Source organism: Cibotium barometz, chromosome 3, assembly GCF_041138505.1.
Source record: "Cibotium barometz isolate CiBa-2024 chromosome 3, ASM4113850v1, whole genome shotgun sequence".
Taxonomy (NCBI): Eukaryota; Viridiplantae; Streptophyta; class Polypodiopsida; order Cyatheales; family Cibotiaceae; genus Cibotium; species Cibotium barometz.
In genome coordinates this window covers 5,396,254-5,420,705 of record NC_141048.1, presented here as the reverse complement: position 1 = coordinate 5,420,705, position 24,452 = coordinate 5,396,254, and the positions used below count along the sequence as shown (strand labels likewise).

The following is a 24,452-nucleotide window of genomic DNA, read 5'->3' as shown; positions in this document are numbered from 1 at the left end:
TAGGATGATAATTCCTAGAATATGGTAGGAAGTCCTCTTTTTATGCTTTGAATGAGATTATTTTATGCATAATTTTTATAAAAATTTTGCCATAGCTCCGCTGCTATGACTGATAAATCTCAATTTTTCTAAGGGATAATGCTTATCATTAAGAAAATAATTAAAATAATCTCTAATTGGATTATCAATCCATAATGGATTGAATCATTAATATACATAAACTAAAAGCATAAGAAAAAGCCATTAATTTGGCCTCAAGCATAGCTTAATCTTGGGTTAAGGAAAAGCTTTATGAAAAGCTTGATTTGGATTGAGAATGGGTCATGAGTATGACCATTTCTTGAGTTAGAGAGAGAATTTACATAAGAATCATTAGAATTTAAACATAAATGAAAATTAACTTCAATAGCATTTATTAAATCATGTAACTCTTCACTACTATTCAAACTTCAATAGCATTTTAAAAAAAAACCATACCAATTAAACTTCTCAAGCTTGAGAGGGGTTGAGAAGAGAGAAACATTGAGAAATTATAGAAAGATCAATATTCACTAATTACCTTACAACTTGCTTGATTCTTTGTTCACGGTAGAGGCCCCCAACCAATCAATTGGTTAAGTATGTTGATGGAGCCACTAATGGGAATTGAAGAAAGAGGGAAGCTCCAAAAACTAGTGAATTATTAAATGAATTCACAGTTCTTGGCTTAGGTGGAGTAGAGTAACGATGCATAAACACTATCTATTTTTCAACAAGGGGGAGGCTTCTATTTATAGGAAAAATTGAGCTCCTAACCAAACAAACTGATTCTAGAATTTTCTAAATCAGTTTGGTCAATATTTGACCATTTTTAGGTCAGTTAAGCTAACTTTTTGGAACTAGACTTAAATGAGGAGAGAGGAGAGATGAAATATCTCAATTTTTATGAGTTTAAAACTCATTCAAGCATGTGAAATATGCACCTCCTTTAAAAAACTCCCCTTCCTTACATATGTCATACTTTTAATATTGCTCATAATTTTTTTACTAATAAACCTTGTACATTTTCAACTCTTCATCTTATGTGAAATATGCACCTCCTTTAAAGAACTCCCCTTCCTTACATATGTCATACTTTTAATATTGCTCATAATTTTTTTACTAATAAACCTTGTACATTTTCAACTCTTCATCTTATGTGAAATATGCACCTCCTTTAAAGAATTCCCCTTCCTTACATATGTCATATTTTTAATATTGCTCATAGTTTTTTTTTTCTAATAATCCTTGTACATTTTCAACTCTTCATCTTATGTGAAATATGCACCTCCTTTAAAGAATTCCCCTTCCTTACATATGTCATATTTTTAATATTGCTCATAGTTTTTTACTAATAATCCTTGTACATTTTCAACTCTTCACCTCATGTGAGCATTTACTCATTTTTGGGTATTTTCTTTTTACAAGTTGGATTTATCTCCTCCCTACACATGGATTGATGCTATTGGTCCATAGGAACCTTAATTGGACCATAGTCTAAAGATTTCTGAAAATCTAGACCCTTAGACTAAGGTTCTTTATACCTATTTCCAATTAATTCCAATTGCACATTGGAAAATTCTTTTTGAATTTCTGTTTCAGGGGAACTCATCTGAATTATAAGAGATATTTTTCTATCCAAAAATATTCAAAATCTGAATATTCTCTCTCTAGAATAATTTTTCTCTCTCTAGGCTAAAATAGTTAGCAACAGGGTCTTTATATTTCTGAAGAGGGTTGATTACAGGGGAAGATACTAGACATCAAAAAGGGGTTGGGGGAGGAATCTTACATTCTACCCCACTTAAAAAACGCGAGATGTCCTCATCTCGCAACTTGTGATAATTTCGCAAGATTCACGAATATGAGACTTAGAAAAAAATTTAATCAAGATTAACCACCAAGATAAGTCTTAAAGAGAGCAAGATTCAAAATACGAACAAGATTTAAACTTTATTCATTCTCGGAACTTATACAGTAAAGATAGAGGAACTCTTTACACTTCCATAAGCCCGTCCATCATATGGTCACAAAAGCAGTCCTCACAAGCTGCACAAGTATAAGGTAACTCATCTATGGGAATGATTCTGTGGGTTATTGCTGCGCCTATCTCAGTGGTATGAGGTGTTCTAACAAAAGGACCTCTGAGAGGCAAGCCAAAAACGGGGTAAAGGCATATCTTCTCATGAGGAAGAAAACACGCCAGTAAGAAGACCCGCTCAGAAAACCCAGGATGCCTTGATCTCATGACGCAGTAGTATCGGGGACCCAAACCCAAAGCTTCAATAACCATGGCCAAGCGGACATTGTTACGAAAGTGCTCCTGACCCCAGGGTGTTACCCTAGTTATGTTTTGATAGGTCCGCCATTTGGTTTGCGCTACAGAAGTTCCCAAGTGAGGGAAAAGTGAGCGCTCATACTGCTCTATAAAATCCTTCTTCACAGATTCACTTGCGTCTTGAAGGTGAGGAATCATTATGGATAAAACTAGTTCTTGTTGCCAAGCCATGAAGGAGATTAAGAAAGAAAGGAGATCGATGGAAGTAAGATTACTGTGAGCGACAAGTAAAAGTTACGACTTATATAAAGGAAGGAGCTAGCGTAACTTAGAAGCCAACGGTAACTTGCCACTGAAGTTTTACCGTCTTTCCATGATTTGGGTTTGACACATTTTTCTATAGAAGGCATTAAGAATTTTGAGATGAAGAGATAAAAGAAGCTTGTAGGCTAAGTCACCTACTTTCATTGAATTCAGATATAAGGCTCACAATATCTGGGGGATAACTTCTTAAACTCCCCAATAGATAAAGAACTTCTTTTGGGCCGTACTCGAATGAAAACCAAAACCTTGGTATCCAAAACACCGATTTTCACTTCTGAACTCATTGTTCTGAATCCTTAAAATAGGCGTGACTCTTGAGAAGTATTCTAGGAAAAGGGTCTTCCTTTTTTAAACAGAAACTTTCTTTTATTTTAGAGAGGGAATAATTATAAGATCAGAAAGGGAGATTCTTACTCCTGTATACCTCGAAGGTTGGGGAGGAATCTTACAGTTTTAACAGTTGCAACTTTAACAGATAGGTCTCCACGACCTCAATCACAAGACGGTCAAAATGCCTTCCTAGGATTCTCAACATAAAACAGTCATTTAAAAACAGATTTCACATACAAATACAGTTCCAACAATATTTCCATCTTTTCTCATTACTCCGCATCCTTTCACATTAGTCCCCATCTTTCACATTAGTCCCTATCCTTTCACATGAGTCCCCATCTTTTCTCATCTTACCACAATTTTATTCTCTTCATCGATCCCTATCACATCACATCATTTTCACATCAAATCACATCCAATCGCATCATCCACACATCAATCCACATCATCCATACATCCATCCACATCAACCACATCAATGGACATCATCCATACATCCATCCATATCAATCCACATCAATCCACATCATCCATACATCCATCCACATCAATCCACATTATCCACACATCCATCCACATCAATCCACATCAATCCCATCATCCACACATCCATCCACATCCATCCACATCATCCATACATCCATCCACATCAATCCACATTATCCACACATCCATCCATATCAATCCACATTATCCATACATCCATCCACATCATCCACACATCCATCCACATCAATCCACATTATCCACACATCTATCCACATCATCCACATTATCCTTACATCCATTCACATCATCCACATCAATCCACATCATCCATACATCCATCCACATCAATCCACATTACCCACACATCAATCCACATCAATCCACATTCATTTCATAAGTATTCCCATTCTCATCTAATCACATTTTTTTCTATCTCATCACTTACTTCCTCATTTATCCTCATCAGGTCTCATCCACTTGCATCTACCCATACATCTCATCACTTCACCACTTATCATTCATTCACATCCCGATTCACATCACATCACATCCATTCACATCCCTTATCATTCATTCACATCCCGATTCACATACTAACACATTCATTCACATCCTATATCATTCATTCACATTTCGATTCACATGCTAACACATTCATTCACATCCTATATCATTCATTCATATCCCAATTCACATGTTTACATCCTGATTCACATGCTATCACATTCATTCACATCTCGATTCACATGTTTACATCCTGATTCACATGCTATCACATTCATTCACATCCCTTATCATTCATTCACATCCCTTATCATTCATATCTATCCAATTATATCACATCTCATCGCCTCAATTCATATCTATCCAATTATATCACATCTCATCTTTACATCCACATGTATTCTCCCATATATATCCACATCGATACTTATCACATACACATCCACATCTATCCTTTCACATACATCCATATCCATCCATCCATTCATTCACATTTATCTGATTCACATCACATCTATCCATCCATTCATTCACATTTATCTGATTCACATCACATTTATTCATTCACATTTATCTGATTCACATCACATTTATCCATCTATTCGTTCACATTTATCTGATTCACATCACATCTATCCATCCATTTATTCTTTTATAAAAATCAACTTCAATGGGAAGAACACTTTTATAAAAATCCCTTTATACATCTATTTATGCATAAATTCAATTTGAAATAAAAATAAATTCTTTATGCATCTTTCTATGCATAAAATCAAAATTGATGAGAATAACTCTTTTGAAATAAAAATAAATTCTTTATGTATCTTTCTATGCATAAAATCAAAATTGATGAGAATAACTCTTTTGAAATAAAAATAATTTTTTAATGCATCTTTCTATGCATAAAATCAAAACTGATGAGAATAACTCTTTTGAAATGAAAATAAATTCTTTATGCATCTTTCTATGCAAAAAATCAAAATTGATGAAAGTAACGCTTTTATAATTAAAAAAATTCAATATGCATCCTTCTATGCATAGAGTTTAATTTTAGTAGAAATAACACTTTTATAATAAAAATATTTCTAGTATGCATTTTTCTATGCATAGAATGAAAATAACACTTTTAGAACACACAAACGATGGGGATTACTCTTTTTGAATAATAAAAGATAAAACTTATTTCACAAAATTTTAGAAAATTTTTCCATAACCTCCTTTGTATGGCTGACCATTTTTTAATTTTTCCTATTCTTAAGTTACTTAAAAATTATCCCCAAATGGTTTAAAGCATTCTAAACTAATCAAATTCCACTTTTAGAAGAGAAACAATATGAAAAGTATAATTCCAACAATTAGATTACTTATCTAGGATAAAGAAAGGCTGAATTTAAGAAGAAGAGAGGGGGAAAGCCTTTCCAGCAAGGCATAGCATCATTTTACATTTTAAAACAAAATAAAAATTAGAAAACCATTACAAGGAATAAGAAAAAGTAGGATTTCTAACTTACATGAATTTCTGGGAGCTTTCCTTTGTCTTGATGGTTTGAGGGATCTACTCTTGTTTACAACAAGAGTGGCCACCAGTTCTTTAGAAGAGGGAATGGTCAAAAACTAATAAATTATTAATAAATTCAAAGTTTTTGACTCTGGGGAGAAGTAGAGTAACAGTGCACAAAACACTATTATCCATTTACAAAGGAGGAGGCTTCATTTATATGAAAAAGTCAGCCTCTAACCAAGCAAACTGATTCTAGAATTTTTTGGATTAGTTTGGTCAATTTTTCATGACCATTTTAAGGTCAGTTTAGCTTACTTTTTGGATCTAGTTGAAGCAGGAGAGAGGAGAGATGAAAATATCTCTTTATTTGTGAGTTTAAAACTCAACCACACATGTGAAATAGGTGCCTCCTTCATGAGGGTAATTCCCTCACACTGAGGTGTCAAAAATGCATCATTTCTCTAAATATCTCTTCTTTTTTAACTAATATCGTTGTCCTTAGTCAACTCTTCATCTTATGTGAGTATTTACTCATTTTTGGGGGATTTTCTTTATTTTTTCAATTTATCTCCTCCCTACATTTGGATTAATCTAATTGGCTCCTCAGATGCTTAATCTAAAATTTTTCAAAAATCTAGACCCTTAGGATAAGGCCTTTTGAACAGATTATAATTGATTTCTAATGCACCTTCTGAAAATCTTTTTGAACTTCTGTTTTGGGGGAATTTATTTTAATAATAAGAGATATTTTTCCATCCAAAAATATCTAAAAATTGAATAACCTCTCTCTAGAATATTTTCTCTCTCTAGGCCTAAACAGGGTAAAACAAGATCTTTCTTTTATTTCAGAGAGGGGAATAATTATAAGATCAGAAGGGGAGGTTCTTACACCTGCACATTAAAAGCCAGAGGGAGGAATCTTACATCCTACCCCACTTAAAAAACGCGAGATGTTCTCATCTCGCAACATTAGAGGACAATTCATTTCCTTAAGATCCAAGTTCCTTATAGTCTGGAGAACCCAACAGAATCTTGGGATAAAGATCCCTTATATAAAACTCATCATTAGATAACAATTCAATCAGATCATAACATTCAAACCCTTATCACAATAATGGTCCATTAGACCGAAATTTCTATCTGAACAGTCCTTCTTCATGGAAATTTTCAATTTTATAGATTTTTAATTCGACACCCCTTAACTTGATCCACTGGGTTAAGTGTTAATAGTAGTAATCTGCCAGCACAATCCACTAATCTCATAGTGATTTGCTAAAGTCATTAATGTCATTCCAGCTACTACGAACATCATCACAGGAACTCGTCCCATTCATCCTCATTGTGGTTTTGCTCAATTTAATATATTTCAATCAAAATTCAAGAATCATTATTTTTCAATCAGAATCCAATTCAACTCATCAATTCTCAACCAAAATTTTAAAATCATATCAACCTCATTCGAAATCATCATCTAGACAGCATTTTAGCTTATAATTTCAAGATCTTAGATTTACTCATATATACGGGTAGTCACGGTCCTTGGAACTATAACGTAAATACCATCATGTCTAGGCCTCAAGCAAGTCAGGGATTCCATACAATTGCGGTACTTCCATCTAGAGACCCAATTACCAATTTACGTATTTCAGTTTGAATATCAATTTGTATGAATTTTATTACACAATTACAACCTTTAACTACTTCGTCAAACATTTTTAACATTTTTGGCTTCTCGGTTGATCCTCATCAGCCAATTTGCTCTCATACCAGCTGTAAGATCCCTGACCACACTGTGCAACGAATTTGGGGGTGTTAGCAGTGGAAGTAGCACTTCTTGCACGGGGCAAGATCCCACACTCGGGGCCTCGCCCCCCATGGATATCCAGACAAGAGACTAATCCATCGGTTCTTCCAAAGCCAAACTTGAAAAAACTTCCCTTGCCCGGAAAGCATGGGCAATTCCTCCGAGATAACTTTTCTCTAATGTAGTCAAAAGCCTAAGGCTATAACTGAACTGATCTGACCGAACCCGTAAGTCCCATAGTCAGATCAAGGAAAAGATTGTACTTGGATCATAGAGACGAACGCTTTTTTCCTCATTGTTGAGAGGCACAACCGTTGATTCTTTTCCATAGAATAATTTTCATCCAGGATTTACCTCATCTATCGTACTATACAGAAAGTAAGTCTCAATTTACGGATCCATCAGTCTAGCTAACCCCATCCAGTCCCATGGGTTAGCCAACTGCCCAACCACTGTAGTGATGGGATCCAATTAGGAATTTGGTTAGGTTTTGTCCTAGGTACGAGGGAAAAGAGTTCCCAGGCCCCCTAGCCGGATATTCATGCAAACATAAAACTAGGCACACCACTTACGCACCCAATATGAACTTGCCTTTTTCACGATTTCAATAATCTTTAAAACAATCATTTAATGAAACCATAGTGTTACTGATCATAATCCTCTAATTATCCAGTTAAATCCTAATTTCCAATTCATTTCTTAATCGGTGTACCTATGGCATCATTGGCACAACCAAGAATGCTCACCACCTGTTCACTCAGGGGCCTTTTCAATAGTTCCTAGCTCATAGTATAATCACATAAAAATATCCAGATGGAATCTTCGTTGAAGATCAGCCAAGATTAACCAACAGATCTATATAAAAGAGCCATGGACTCATCCGTTTAGGACCAGCAAGGTCAATCAACCAGATCCATGCCCGAATTCAGAAAACGACTCTTACTCCTTGTTCCAATATCTTCCCCAACATACTTGTGGGTATCTTCAGCGACCCAGAGCCCAAACACCGTATGGTCAGCACCCTCAAGGATCCTTCGCAAGTCACCTAGCGCTTCACTCATAGGCCGCTTCCTTGGTCCCTCATCCACTACACTAGAAGCTCACCATTTAAATCAAATCGAGGCTGGTCAACAAGACCTAGGCCGACCTTGCTACGCGAGACGTCCTCCGTTGACTCTCCGTTATAGCAATTGCAACTTTAACAGAGATAAGTCTCCACAACCTCAATCACAAGATGGTCAAAATGCCTTCCCAGCATTCTTGACATAAAACAGTCATTTAAAAACAGATTTAACATACAAATACAATTCCAACAATATTTCCATCTTTTCTCATTACTCTGCATCCTTTCACATTAGTCCCCATCTTTTCTCATCTTACCACAATTATATTTTCTTCATCGATCCCTATCACAGCACATCATTCCCAGATCAAATCACATCCAATCGCATCATCCTTACATCAATCCACATCATCCATATATCCATCCACATCGACCACATCAATCCACATCATCCATACATCCATCCACATCAATCCACATCATCCATACATCCATCCACATCAATCCACATTATCCACACATCCATCCACATCATCCACATTATCCACATATCCATTCACATTATCCACATCATCCACATTATCCACACATCCATCCACATCATCCACACATCCATTCACATCATCCACATCATCCACACATCCATTCACATCATCCACATCAATCCACATCATCCATACATCCATCCACATTAATCCACATTCATCCATACATCCATCCACATCAATCCACATTACCCACACATCAATCCACATTCATTTCATAAGTATTCCCATTATCATCTAATCACATCTAATCACAAGTATTCCCATTCTCATCTAATCACAAGTATTCCCATTCTCATCTAATCACATCTTTTTCTATCTCATCACTTACTTCCTCATTTATCCTCATCAGGTCTCATCCACTTGCATCTACCCATACATCTCATCACTTCACCACTTATCGTTCATTCACATCCCGATTCACATCACATCCCATCCATTCACATCCCTTATCATTCATTCACATCCCGATTGACATACTAACACATTCATTCACATCCTATATCATTCATTCACATCCTATATTATTCATTCACATCTTGATTCACATGCTAACACATTCATTCACATCCTATATCATTCATTCACATCCCGATTCACATGTGTACATCTTGATTCACATGCTATCACATTCATTCACATCCCTTATCATTCATTCACATCCCGATTCACATGTTTACATCCTGATTCACATACTATCACATTCATTCACATTCCTTATCATTCATTCACATCCCTTATCATTCATATCTATCCACATCTCATCGCCTCAATTCTCGTTCATATCCATCACATTTACATCCACATGTATTCTCCCATATACATCCACATCCATACTTATCACATACACATCCACATCTATCCTTTCACATACATCCACATCCATACTTATCACATACACATCCACATCTATCCTTTGACATACATCCACTTCTATTCTTCACATACATCCACATCCATCGATCCATTCATTCACATTTATCTGATTCACATCACATCTATCCATCCATTCATTCACATTTATCTGATTCACATCACATCTATCCATCTATTCATTCACATTTATCTGATTCACATCACATCTATCCATCCATTCATTCTTTTATAAAAATCAACTTCAGTGGGAATAACACTTTTATAAAAATCCCTTTATACATCTATTTATGCATAAATTTAATTTTAAGAAAAATAACACTTTCGAAGTAAAATAAAAATAAATTCCTTTATAAAATCAAAATTGATGAAAGTAATGCTTTTATAATTACAAAAAATTCAATATGCATCTTTCTATGCATAGAATTTAATTTTAATAGAAATAACACTTTTATAATAAAAATATTTATACTATGCATTTTTCTATGCGTAGAATGAAAATAACACTTTAAGAATACACAAACGATGGGGATTACTCTTTTGGAATAATAAAAGATAAAACTTATTTTACAAAATTTAAGAAAATTTTGCCATAACCTCCTTTGTATGGCTAACCATTTTTTAAATTTTCCTATTCTTAAGTTACTTAAAAATTATCCCCAAATGGTTTAAAGCATTCTAAACTAATCAAAATCCACTTTTAAAAGAGAAACAATATGAAAAGTTTAATTCCAACAATTAGATTACTTATCTAGGATAAAGAAAGGCTGAATTTAAGAAGAAGAGAGGGGGAAAGCCTTTCCAGCATGGCATAGCATCATTTTACATTAGAAAGGAATAAGAAAAAGTAGGATTTCTAACTTACATGAATTTCTGGGAGCTTTCCTTTGGCTTGATGGTTTGAGGGATCTACTCTTGTTTGCAATAAGAGTGGCCACCAATTCTTTAGAAGAGGGAATGGTCAAAAACTAATGAATTATTAATAAATTCACAGTTTTTGACTCTGGGGAGAAGTAGAGTAACAGTGCATAAAACACTATTATTCATTTACAAAGGGGGAGGCTTCATTTATAGGAAAACCTGAGCCTCTAACCAAGCAAACTGATTCTAGAATTTTCCAGATCAGTTTGGTCAATTTTTGAACATTTTTAGGTCAATTTAGCTTACTTTTTGGATCTAGTTGAAGCAGGAGAGAGGAGAGATGAAAATATCTCTTTATTTGTGAGTTTAAAACTCAACCACACATGTGAAATAGGTGCCTCCTTCATGAGGGGAATTCCCCCACACTGAGGTGTCAAAAATGCATCATTTCTCTAAATATCTCTTCTTTTTTAACTAATATCCTTGTCCTTAGTCAACTCTTCATCTTATGTGAGTATTTACTCATTTTTTGGGGGATTTTCTTTATTTTTTCAATTTATCTCCTCCCTACATTTGGATTAATCTAATTGGCCCCTTAGAACCTTAATCTAAATTTTTTCAAAAATCTGGACCCTTGCCTTTTGAATAGATTATAATTGATTTCTAATGCACCTTTTGAAAATCTTTTTGAACTTCTATTTCGGGGGAATTTATTTTAATAAGAAGAGATATTTTTCCATCCAAAAATATCTAAAAATTGAATAACCTCTCTCTAGAATATTTTTTCTCTCTAGACCAAAACAGAATAAAACATGATCTTTCTTTTATTTTAGAGAGGGGAATAATTATAAGATTAGAAGGGGAGGTTCTTACACCTGCACACCTCAAAAGCTGGAGGGAGGAATCTTACATTCTACCTCTCTTAAAAAACACGAGATGTCCTCACCTCGTAACATTAGAGGACAATTCATTTCCTTAAGATCCAACTGATTCAGGGGTTCCTTATAGTCTGGAGAACCCAACAGAATCCTGGGATAAAGATCCCTTATATAAAACTCATCATTAGATAACAATTCAATCAGATCATAAAATTAAAACCCTTATCACAATAATGGTCCATTAGACCGAAATTTCTATTTGAACAATCCTTCATGGAAATTTTCAATTTTACAAATTTTTAATTTGACACCCCTTAACTTGATCCACTAGGTTAAGTGTTAATAGCAGCAATCTGCCATCACAATTCACTAATTTCATAGTGATTTGCTGAAGTCATTAACATCATTCCAGCTACTATGAACATTATTACAGACTCGTCCCATTCATCCTCATTGTGGTTTTGCTTAGTTTAATACATTTCAATCAAAATTCAAGAATCAATATTTTTCAATCAGAATCCAATTCAACTCATCAGTTCATAACCAGAATTTTAAAATCATATCAACCACATTCAAAATCATCATCTGGACAGCATTTTAGCTTGTAATTTCAAGATCTTAGATTTACTCGTATATACGGGTAGTCACGGTCCTTGGAACTATAAGGTAAATACCATCATGTCTAGGCCTCAAGCAAGTCAGGGATTCCATATAATTGTGGTACTTCCATCTGGAGACTCAATGACCAATTTATGAATTTTAGTTTGAATATCAATTTGTATGAATTTTATCACACAATTACAACCCTTTATTGCTTCTTCAAAAAATTTTGACATTTTTGGCTTCTCCGTTGATCTTCATTAGCCAATTTGCTCTCATACCAACTGTCTGCAGTGCTAGTAGCGGAAGTAGCACTTCTTACGCAGGGCGTAGGGCAGGGTCCCACACTCGGGGCCTCGCTCATGGATATCCAGACAAGAGACTAATCCATTGGTTCTTCCAAAACCAAACTCGAAAAAACTTCCCTTGCCCAAAAAGCACGGGCGATTCCTCCAGGATTGTTGAAAATACAAGTGAATAGGGTGTGTGGGGGAACAAGCCCTTGGTTAGAGGCTGTAAAAGAGGATGAGTAAATGTGAATGAAAAGGTGAGAAGAATCTACTGGGAGAGAATAAAGGGTAGCATGAAAAGATTTAGGAAGTGTGGAGATATTCTGGGAAGTGTGGAGATATTCTAGGAGATATTCTAGGAAAAGTGAAGAGGTGGAGAGAATCAGGGAAAAGAGGTGGAGTGAATCATGGAGAAATCAGTGGGATTTGATGCTTGATGTAAACTCTATAAATTGAGGCATTGCCCTAATGAGAATTTACTGGTTTTTGAGTATCCATGCCTACATTAATCTATTTGCTAATTTTGTTAATGATGTTGATTCTAGTGTTTGATCCACCATAGCTCATCACAATGCTCAAATTTCAACATGGTATCAGAGCCATGCCTAGAATCCATCATTTTGTGAGCTCATTATCTTGCTAATTATTTTGCTAATTAGAATTAGTAGAAAATTATAATTTTCCCTCTTTTTTCAACTCGTCTCTGTACCCCCAGCCAGTGGAGGAGCTCCCACTCCTTGCACACATAAAATTAGCCCAAACCCTTCTAGCCATATATAGCCAACTCCTTGCTACTCCAGCCAGTCGAATCAAAAGCGCAAACCGCCAACCGGATGAAGAGAAATCGCGTTTTTATCAAGCTACGTTTTTCTGCAAAAAATTAGTAATTTCCACTTCATCAAATCAAATTGCTCTAATTCCTCTTAGCCCTGGGGGTTTTCAAGCATGCTCTACAAGCTGGTGAAGACAGAATTCAGTTTCATCAAGTCTATAGTGAGATCCAAACTCTTCATCAGATCTGCAGAGGTGACTTTGGTAAAACAGAGATTAAGCTTTCAATATTTGGTCAAATCTTGTGTTTCTTGGCTTAATACTCTACTAGACTCATTGCTATTGATGCCTTTGAAAGCATTTGAGCTCATTTGAAGTCTAAGGCACTAGATCTGGACTCCCCGCATACTCTGTTTTTTGCACACAAAATAGTGGATTAATTTGCTAAAATCAGTGAGATTAATCAGTGCTAATCATTATATTTTGGTGCAATTGAGAGTTCAAATTAACCATTAGGTATCTGATATAGATCCCTATAACTTCAGATTGCAATTCAGAGTTGGTTTGATACTCCAACCATTCCATACAAATTGGTTACCCTTGATTTAATGTAATTTCTGGTAGAATTGTGCTGATAAAATTGTGATAATCATCATTTTGCATTTAACCCTTGGTTAATGCCTATAAATCTCACTCAAATTCAAGATTGTTCACAGCCAGAGTTGCATTTGGAATGTGCATGAGAATGAATGCTATACGCATTATGTATTGGGCACATTACATCAGTGTAAAAATGGGATCACACACTGCCCTTGTCCAGAATAAGGCAAGAGGTAAGACCTCTCGCATAAATTTGGGTTTGCATTGCATAATGACACAAGATGAACATCAAAATCCTAAAGGAATTGTCAGCAAAACATTGAAACATGTTACTCACATGGAGCAAAAAGACCTGACGGACGAGCTCATGGCCCCAGCCATGAAAGAAGAAGAACATCTCCATCCAAGAGGAAGATCCACACCAAGAAGATCTAAAGGAAGCATTGAAGGAAGACATGGACACAAGAAGAGAAGATGCCCCAAGAAGACTGAAAGAAGAGAAAGACACAGACGCGTGGAGAGAAGGTGCCACGACAAGAAGACTGAAGACAAGAGAAGATGTGAGGCTCCAAAGAGTGAGGAGCCATGTGAAAATATCTAGAGAGAGAGAGAGAGAGAGAGAGAGAGAGAGAGAGAGAGAGAGACCCCACAACCCAATGTAACCTTCCCCAACAAAGTAAAACCACCTCTGAGCCACCGATGATATAGGCCACGTGGTAGAGAGAGAGAGAGAGAGAGAGAGAGAGAGAGAGAGAGACCCCACAACCCAATGTAACCTTCCCCAACAAAGTAAAACCACCTCTGAGCCACCGATGATATAGGCCACGTGGTAGAGAGATGTATGTGTGAGCACTTTAGTCAAGGTCGCGGGCAACTATAGTAAGCCTTGGACACATAGGGAGAGAGAGTGTCAAGGACTATGAGTTTAGGGACTCGAGGCACTAGTCGTCTCGCAGGCTATCAAGTAAGAGAGAAACTTGATATAGGGTCTAGGTGTGCTAAGATAACTTGAAGGGAGGTGTAGGCACTAGTCGCGGACTATCAAGTAAGGGGAGGCAAACTTGGTATAGGGTCTAGGTGTACTAGGAGTATTCACTTGAGGGGAGGTGTTGAAAATACAAGTGAATAGGGTGTGTGCAGGAACAAGCCCTTGGTTAGAGGCTATAAAAGAGGATGAGTAAATGTGAAAGAACCTGTGAAAGGTGAGAATAATCTACTGGGAGAGATTAAAGGGTAGCATGAGAAGATTTAGGAAGTGTGGAGATATTCTGGGAAGTGTGGAGATATTCTGGGAAAAGTGAAGAGGTGGAGAGAATCAGGGAAAAGAGGTGGAGTGAATCATGGAGAAATCAGTGGAATTTGATGCCTGATGTAAACTCTATAAATTGAGGCATTGCCCTAATGATAATTTGCTAGTTTTTGAGTATCCATGCTTACATTAATCTATTTGCTAATTACCCACTAATTATGTCTTAATTATTTGTTAATCACTTTGTTAATGATGTTGATTCTAGTGTTTGATCCACCATTGCTCATCACAATGCTCAAATTTCAACAAGGATAACTTTTCTCTAACGTAGTCAAAAGCCTGAACTAACTGAACTGATCTGACAGAACCCATAAGTCCCATAGTTAGATCAAGGAAAAGATTGTACCTGGATCATAGAGACCAACGCTTTTTTCCTCATTGAGAGGCATAGCCGTTGATTCTTTTCCATAGAACAATTTTTATCCAGGATTTACCTCATCTATCATACTATACAGAAATTAAGTCTCGATTTATGGATCCATCAGTCTCCCATGGGTTAGCCAACCACTGTAGTGATGGGATCCAATAAGGAATTTGGTTAGGTTTTTTCCCGGGTACGAGGGAAAAGAGTTCCCAGGCCCCCTAGCCAGATATTCATGCAAACATAAAACTAGTCACACCACTTACACACCCAATATAAACTTTTATTTTTCACAGATTCAACAATCTTTAAAACAATCATTTAATGAAAACATAGTGTTACTGATCATAATCCTCGAATTATCCAGTTGAATCCTAATTTCTAATTCATTTCTTCATCGGTGTACCTATGGCATCATTGGCACAATTAGAACGCTCACCACCTGTTCACTCAGGGCCTTTTCAATAGTTCTTCCTAGCTTATAGTACCCGATCACATAAAAATATCCAGATGGATTCTACGTTGAAGATAAGCAAGATCAACCAACAGAGCCATGGACTCCGTTGAGGACCAGCAAGGTCAATCAACCAGATCCATGCCCGAATTCAGAAAATGACTCTTACTCCTTGTTCCAATATCTTCCCCGACGTACTTGTGGGTATCTTCGGTGACCTAGAGCCTGAGCATTGTATGTTGAGATATCGAGCTCGTCTAGTGAGGCGGTGGCCACTGATGACCCGCCTGGGGGATAGACCCCACACTTACACCACTGGCATGGTTGGTGAGATCTTGGGTGATATGCGGCCAGTGGGATGACAGGCTGTGTGACAGCCTTTCTAGAGACTGGCATAGTTATAGCGCCAGCTCATTTAGTCGGGTTCACACTATAGAGAACCCGTGTATGTATTGGTTGAGTACCTTTCATATTATGTGTACTCTTATCTTGTATATGGTGTGTTGGGTGTTGAGTAGAGAAGAAGAAGATTTTCAGCCTCTCACCTTGTGTGTTCTCTAAATTTAGGGTTTTGTGAGTGTGTGTGTGTGCTTGCAAGAGCTCAAGCTCTCTTCCCCCCTGCATCTTTTCATGGTATCAGAGCCTGGTTTGTGCTAAGGGCTGAGCTGCAAGCAAGAGAACCACAGGAAGCGGTACGAGGGTAAGAGCTTCAACTACTCTTCCCTATTGTGTTGGTGACTACACCCTTGTCGGGAGCTCTACGGGAGGCACCGGCAAACGATCTCTGATTGAGGAGCTTTCTTCGCGCGGGAGTAAAGCTATAGGGCAACTATGAAATTTTCGGGCCTAAAACGCGTTTTGGGCGCGTCTGGACCTCCGTTTTTCAGAAAGCAGGCGATTTCGAGCACTGCGGGTAAGTCATCGATTCTCTGCAGAACTCTGTTTTAAGAACTGCAGGAAGACATATTGACTATGCAGACACTGTGGGTGCTGCAAAGAGGTCTACAGCTGCCATTGGGTGTATGTAAGCACATTGAAGTCACTGGTTGTGACATTTGAGAGTACGACAGTACCGCTGTGCAGAAAATACAGCAGTTTGTGCAGAAAAAGCAGAGTGCAATTTCTGGTAAAATTGTGTTTTTAGCAAGATGTCAAATGATGGGATAACCCAGATTGTGGCTGAGAAGCTGGATAAGAATAACTTCCATGCTTGGAGGTTCAGGTTGACGAATTTCCTGATGGGAAAGGCTATTGGGACTACATAGAAGGTGAGCATGAAGAGGCACCGGAGATACCGGATATAAATCCGACTGCTGTGCAGATGTGAAAGAGTTTAAAGACTGGAACCAAGGAGCGAGGAAAGTCATGTATTGGCTCTCCATTAGTATACAGGACACCATGATTGGGCACATTCAGGATGCCAAGTCCCCCAAGGAGGCGTGGGACACCTTGGTAAAGCTTTATGAAACAAATACCAAGGCACGTAAGATACAGTTGAAGAATGAGCTTCATACTGTGGAAAAAAAGAGCATGTCTGTGCATGACTATGCATTGAAGATAAAGGGTATTGTGGAATCCCTTGCATCTATTGGTGTGTCAGTAGATGATGATGATAAGGTGGAAGTCTGTCTACGTGGTCTCGGGCCACAATACAAGGCATTCAAGACGTCTATTCAGACTCGGGAAAACATTCCCAACTTTACAGATTTGGTGTCTATGCTGATTATCGAATAGAAGAACTTGGGTGAAGACCAACAGTCTTCACAAAGCAAAAACAGTTCAGAGCAACAGGCCTTCTACACGAGTTCAGGAAGGGGACGAGGTAGAGGAGGCCGTGGACGCGGTCAAGGAGGTGGCCGAACAGGTAATCAGAATTATGGCCAGCAGCAGCAGCAACAACAACAACAGTCCCAGAATCAACAACAACAACAACACGCAGGTGGAAGAGGCAAATTCAGAGGCAGGGGGAGTCAAAGAGGCCGTGGAAATTGGCAAAGGCAATATAATGATGCACGTGAATGCTATTATTGTGGTAAGCCTGGACATGTACAAGCAGAATGCTATAAGAAGCAGACTGACATGCAAAATGGGAAAGTGCAGCAAAACAACTATGCATCCTCAAGCAGAAATAATGAGGATAATGAAAGGTTGTTTGTTATGCAGCATGTCGTGAATGCCATGTCTGAAAATGTTGATGCAGCACAAAAAGATAATGTATGGTATGTGGATTTAGGCGCTTCGAACCACATGACAAGTAATGGTGAGTGGTTCAAGGAAATGAAAAACCCAGAAAGACCAGGTTTTGTGGAAACAGGGGATGACACTGCTCATCCAATTGCCCACATTGGAGATGTGCCATTGTCTATGCAAGATGGCAAAGTGAAGTACCTTGCAGATGTACTTCATGTACCGAACATAACAAAGAATCTGGTTTCAGTTGGCCAGATGATTGAGCAGGGTTTGCAGGTTCGGTTTAACCCTCTGATGGGTGTTATGTTGAAGATTTTAAAGACAAGGTTGGTTGCAAAAGGCAACAGAGTGGGCAGAATGTTTACATTGAATGTAGACATGCCTGAAATGAGTGCTGCGATGTTTGCAAATGACTCAAGAGTTGTTGCAGACACAGACATTTGGCATAAAAGAATTGGACATGTAAATGTGCAGAGATTGAAGTCTATGCAGACTAAAGGAATTGTGATAGGGCTGCCAAAATTTAAAGTTGAAGGTATGCAGAAAATATGTGAAGCATGCCAATTTGGGAAGCAAACAAAGCATGTGTTTCCACGTAACAGATATGTGAGCAGAAATGCACTAGATCTTGTGCATTCAGATGTATGGGGTCCTACGAAGACCATATCTATGGGAGGCTGCAGGTATTATGTGACTTTCATTGATGACCACACAAGGAAAGTGTGGGTATATTTCATGAAGGAGAAGAGTGAGGTGTTCACTCACTTTCAGAATTTCAGAGTTTTGGTTGAAAAGCAAACAGGGAAATATGTAAAGTGCCTGAGGTCAGATGGAGGGGGAGAATACTTCTCCAATGAGTTCTCTGAATTTTTGAAGAAGAATGGTATTCGGAGACAGTTTACATGCAGATATACTCTGCAGCAAAATGGAGTTGCTGAGCGAAAAAACAGGCACATTGCTGAGATTGCGAGAGCATTGATGGAAGAGAAGAATATGCCGCATTACTATTGGGCTGAGGCTGTTTCTACAGCAGTATACATCATGAACAGGACTCCAACTGCAGCCATACATGATATAACTCCAGAGGAGAGGTTTACTGGCAGAAAACCAGATTTGTCTCATCTGAAAGTTTTTGGGGATGCATTGCATATGTGCATGTGCCAGATGAGCTGAGAACTAAGCTGGATCCAAAAGCTGAAAAATGTGTGTTTATTGGATACTCCCTTGAGAAAAAGGGATACAAGTGTTATAACCCTACTACACGTGAGTTGAGGGTAAGCAGGGATGTTGTCTTTGATGAGATGAGTGCTGGTATGTTGCTGAAAAAGAAGCTGTTGGGGCTGATGTGACTGGAAGTGTGGTTGCACAGAATGCAGGTCAGCAATCACAGTCTTTGAGTGAACGAGGAGAGTCCTCATCTAGTGGGTCTGTTGATAGACCATGGAGTGGCAGGCTGCGTCATAATACCAGTCCTGCAAATGTGATTACTACATCACGTAAAGGAAAAGAGAAAGTGGTTGAGCCCCTTGGTATGCCTGACATCTCTGCAGGGCATTCTCATGTTGATGAAGGGTGCGTCTATTTAGCGAGCCAAGAGCAGTGAGCACAGAGCAGTGAGTAGAAATAAAGTCCTTGTGAAAGTGAGCAAGTAGGGGCATGGTATGATGTTAAGCGAGCATATAATGTTAAAGAGAAGAGTGAAACCATAGTGCAACTATAATGAATAGAACAAAGAAGACTAAAAAAGTTTAAAAATGACTATTGCAAATAAAGCATTTTCAAATGAATGGTGCGGATATAAAAAATCACTACAAAACTCATACTACTTGGCTCGCTAAAAAGACGTTGAATTGGTCATTGAGCTACTAATAGAAACAAACTATTGTTTGCAACCACATGGAAACCACAGCAAACCAGAGAGCATAGAAATCAAGCCATTAAGATGCACATCAATTTTAATAGCCATACCACTGACACAACAATATAATACTCTTTAGAAACCATAACCATAGGATTTAAAAATTTTATAATCCAAATAAAAATTGTCCAACAATCAGCTACATGCTATTGTAAAAAACATTCAGAAGCATAACATCCATCAAAACATTACTTCCAATAGTCCCAAAAAAATGATTGTCTCAATTAAAAAAAAGACTATCTCTAATGGCATTCTGATGTAGACATGTGATCCTCATAACTGCAAGAGACACAAAGAAAAGAAAATAAGCTTTATCAATACAAAATTATTCTCTACTAACATATTTATCTTTTCAACATGCATACCTTTGCTGAGTATGGTTCTAACAGGTGATCGTAGATCCGCTCATCCTTGTCTAACATTATGACATTGCGATCCATAAATGCTGCCACTAGCCCAAGAGTTCCAGTGCCAGCAAACAAATCCAAAATCGTGTCCCCAGGACGACTGAAGACGGAGACGATGTATTTGCTAAGCCGCTGACCTCTCTGACAACCGCCCCGCCATGGTCTACCCTTTCTCTTCACCAGATCCTCCGATGGCACTCTTGAAAACGCACACAAACCATTAACCATATGCCATAAAGATCACCGAAAATCATTTTAAATTCTATCTTGATTTGAATGCATACATACATGTCAAAGATAAGATCTTGCCCTACATCAAGATCATCACCTAGTGCCAAATCCCTTAGTTGATCCCCATGCATCACAAAGCTTGTAGCAGGAGATGTTGAGCGAACAAAAACAGCCAATATTAGACAAGTGACCTACAAGCAAAGACACATTGGTTGTTCATGCATTTTCACCTTAAATGGGACAAAGAAGATTTGCACAAATGACAGCCCCAAAGAGAACAACACCAATACCTGGGTAGTAATCATTTGCCCCATCTTCTTCCCAATAGGTGGAGTACACCTCACAACCTGTCTATGATAAATGCCAAACCCAACGCTCTGTGCAACCTGCTCAATGGTCACTCCTTCTTCCATAGTGTAAAGGCATGTAAAGAAGCCTCGATCCGAGAGACAAGAATCAACAACTTTAAAAGTAGAGTCATACATGCCATCCCCAATCTTATTCCAATATGGAACCTTGTTTGCAACACAACCTCCAATGATGATATTTGAGGGGAAGTCTGCAAATATCAACTCCACACAGTAATCGGACCCTCTACTCTTGACATTCCCTACTGTGCAAATAACATTCATGGCATCAAGCACTTGCTTTCCCAATGAGGATGCATCCTCCATGTTCACAAACGTAGCTGCAAGGTCCTTAATACTGACATTGAAGGCATAAATGGTTCCTATAGACAGGTTTTTGACATTTAACACACATAGTCTCAAGTCAAAACAATCGGATCACGATAGAGATGAGGTAGGAAGCTCACATACCTGGAGCTTGCAATGTCTTGGTTATGATGTCAGTTGGTTGTATCCCGCCTGCACTACTATTGGATGTCTGTTGTTGACTCTGCTCCCTATTTGCTTCCATTGCTCGATTCACCTCCAATGCACGATTCACTATTTCCCTCCCTAAATTCACTGGCAATGACTTATGAAAAGAAGCCGATGCAATTGATGTTGCATGTGATGTGGATGTGGCCTCATTATGATCAATTTGCTGGCTACGAAGCTCCAATATAGACTTATGTTGGCGATACAGATCAAGCTCCTCCTCAGGCACATGGTTTCTTTCAAGGTCCAACCACCACGGGCAGAAACGAGACTCTATGCTTGACATGGCCTGTTCAATGACAAACATGGGTAAACACAACTCACCCTCAATATGAACATGTTTCTCAATCATGGATTCAAAATGACAAATTCAATCACTTACTCTTCCAAGCTTCAAATCGGCATACATATAAGATTGATTGTCAACACAAAGCCACACACTAGCGAGAGGGGGTAAAATATCCAATTGGTGTTCCTCAATTTCAGAAAGCAACCATCTGCAAGCCAAAGCACAAATGATAAAACAACACACAGAAAGAAGCATGCATGTTTTTTAACAAGGAATATCTGGGTTATGTTGGAGGAAAACCTATAAACGACTCGCCGTGCAGCACTCTGTAGGCCTGGTTGATGGTCAATATCATGGCTAAATTTTATGCCTCCTTCGTGCACTTTGAAAGCCCTTTTGAAGTACTTTCTTCTGCATAGAACAACAAAAGAGGTGAATCGGCTCTCACCTGGCAACCTGACTCGATCGGCATTTTTAATATCATTTTGGATTCTCAAACCCATCTCAGTGATCTGAAGCCAGTAGGAGTACATGTGCAGCCATTCCCTAACCTTTGTCTTATCATTTGGCATACCCTCAAGTGATCGCACTGCAGCCTGAGAGTTGTCCAATAGCTTGACAATGTGAGCCTTATCTGTATCTCTGATGCAAGCAGAACCTATCATATTGAGCTTTTCCTCTGTGGCCACATGATTGCTTGACGCGTGCCATGGGAGGGAGAGCACTGCACACCAAAAGGCCTCACCGTTGGAGGGATCAGCAATCCTTGCATATTTTGATGTTTTTCCTCTGTAGAGAACTTCTACCTTTCGAGTCACATTCTCCCTAGCAGACTCGGCAAGTGGTCCATTTGATGCCTCATCAATTTTTTGCTCCATCTCATCCTTGAACAAGAGCCAAGTCATAATCTGGATTGGCAAATGAAGCCAACTAGGCCTTCCTCTGGCAGATGCACTCTGCATCTCTCTCTCAACCCATAGCTTGTCCTCATTGTCCAAATGTGCCATGAGAGTTGTTAGGTCGGACTCTCCCAATCTTCTTAGTTGAAATAGACGATCACCAAATGTGGTTGGCACAAATGCATAATCATGCGTCCTACAAAACAAAGAAGAAATATGTTAATATTCTTGAGTACAAACAACTTACTTGACATAGAAGGAGACTCTGATAACAAATTAACTTACTTGTTCAACCTGGACAATGAAAACAAAAGCTCACCCACATCCCTCCGCTCGAACACATAAAATTTACAGAGAACACAACAATGCATGGACAAATCCCCTTGAAATCCTGTAATAAAACACAAAATTAGGAAGGACAAAGAAGCATAAGAAACTATAACATCCCAATGAGAACTCACCTGTAGAAATGCAGTCCATCCAAGCATTGTGTCGATTATTACCATCAAGAATATGCACCATTTTTCGGCTCAAGTACGGACCCAACTCCGGGTCAAGTGCAAGAGTTTCCTCAAATTGTTGATTCACAGTCCTCCAATGCTCATCCCAAGATTCCTCCCTCTCTTGTGTCAATGGTGTCTCCTCCCCTTCCAAGTCCATAATTGATACTATGAAAGCTCCCATGCTCTCAATGTACCCACCTAGTTTTTTGAAGCTTCGAGTAAGAGATTTATCTGTTGAGGGAGAAACCTTTCGGATTGCCTCCGTCTGGATCATCCTACAGAGAGGAACACGTGGAGGTGGAGACCTAAATTTGACTCCTATCCTATCTAAAAAGGCTTGTGGAGTAGATGTCTCTAGAATCTTCCCAAAAATATCAACCTTATTTTTTTTCTGCTTGCTTCCTTCAGTTTGGGTTGTGACAACTGTTTCTTCTTGATCCTCTAGTGGATGTGTGTTCTCTTCCCCCTCTATCTCTCTCCCAGTATCCTCAGTATTCTCACCTTCATCCTCATTATCACCACCTTGAGTATTCTCACCCTCATTTTGATCACCTTCATTTTCCTCAATTGCCCCCACTACATTTTGTCCATCCTCCTCATTCCTCTCATCACTATGTAGATGCTGCCTATCCATATCCACCTCCAGGTTAGTGTCATCTATGATATGTACCGCATGCTCTGTAGTAGTAGGGTTTGAGGAGGCGGCTTGCTCCAAAGTGCTAGAAAAATCAGCTTGCCTCCTTGTGTGTCTCGATGAGCTCTCACCTGGGCCAACCTGCACACTCTTTTTCCGCTTAGCAAGAGGTAACTCATCCATTTTTGCACAACAAGAACCTTTCAAGCAAGATGCTCTAGTGAAATGACTCGAACTCATTTGAAAACCAGATAGCCATGCAAAAATACAAGAACAAATCTTCAAATAGGATTGTACTCGTATTGTATAATTAATTGATTATTTTAACAGCAAATTCAGTAATACGACACAAACTTAAAGAAAAGGTGGCACATTCACTAAAGAGATTAAATTCAGTACTGCAACACAATCATCAAACAAAGGTGGCACATTCACTATCCAACAAAACGGCCAACTCATTATAATGAACAAAAGATCTTTGAGATTATCATATGGAGTGCTTTGGCCCAAATTCCAAGGCATTCAAAGCCGTATTGAATATATTAAAAAAATCTCCATTGGAAAATATTTACGGAGCCCTTTTCAGGTGTTCAATTCAAGGCATTCAAATTTATTGGAAAATATATAAAGATTCGGTAGCCCAA

At 38.2% G+C, this 24,452-nt stretch overlaps 1 protein-coding gene across 1 annotated transcript in view; it reads right to left on the bottom strand.

The window, feature by feature from the left end:
* LOC147639636 (uncharacterized) overlaps positions 1-23,208 on the bottom strand; it is a 70,544-nt gene extending 47,336 nt beyond the window's left edge. Inside the window, exons 1-3 of the mRNA XM_086821911.1 lie at positions 23,133-23,208; positions 22,957-23,062; positions 22,272-22,867 (exon numbers count right to left, since the gene is read on the bottom strand). Coding sequence (XP_086678037.1) covers positions 22,272-22,867; positions 22,957-23,062; positions 23,133-23,193 — 763 coding nt within the window. The 5' untranslated portion in view covers positions 23,194-23,208. The remainder of the gene's footprint in view (positions 1-22,271; positions 22,868-22,956; positions 23,063-23,132) is intronic.
* Between the last annotated feature and the right edge of the window lie 1,244 nt (positions 23,209-24,452).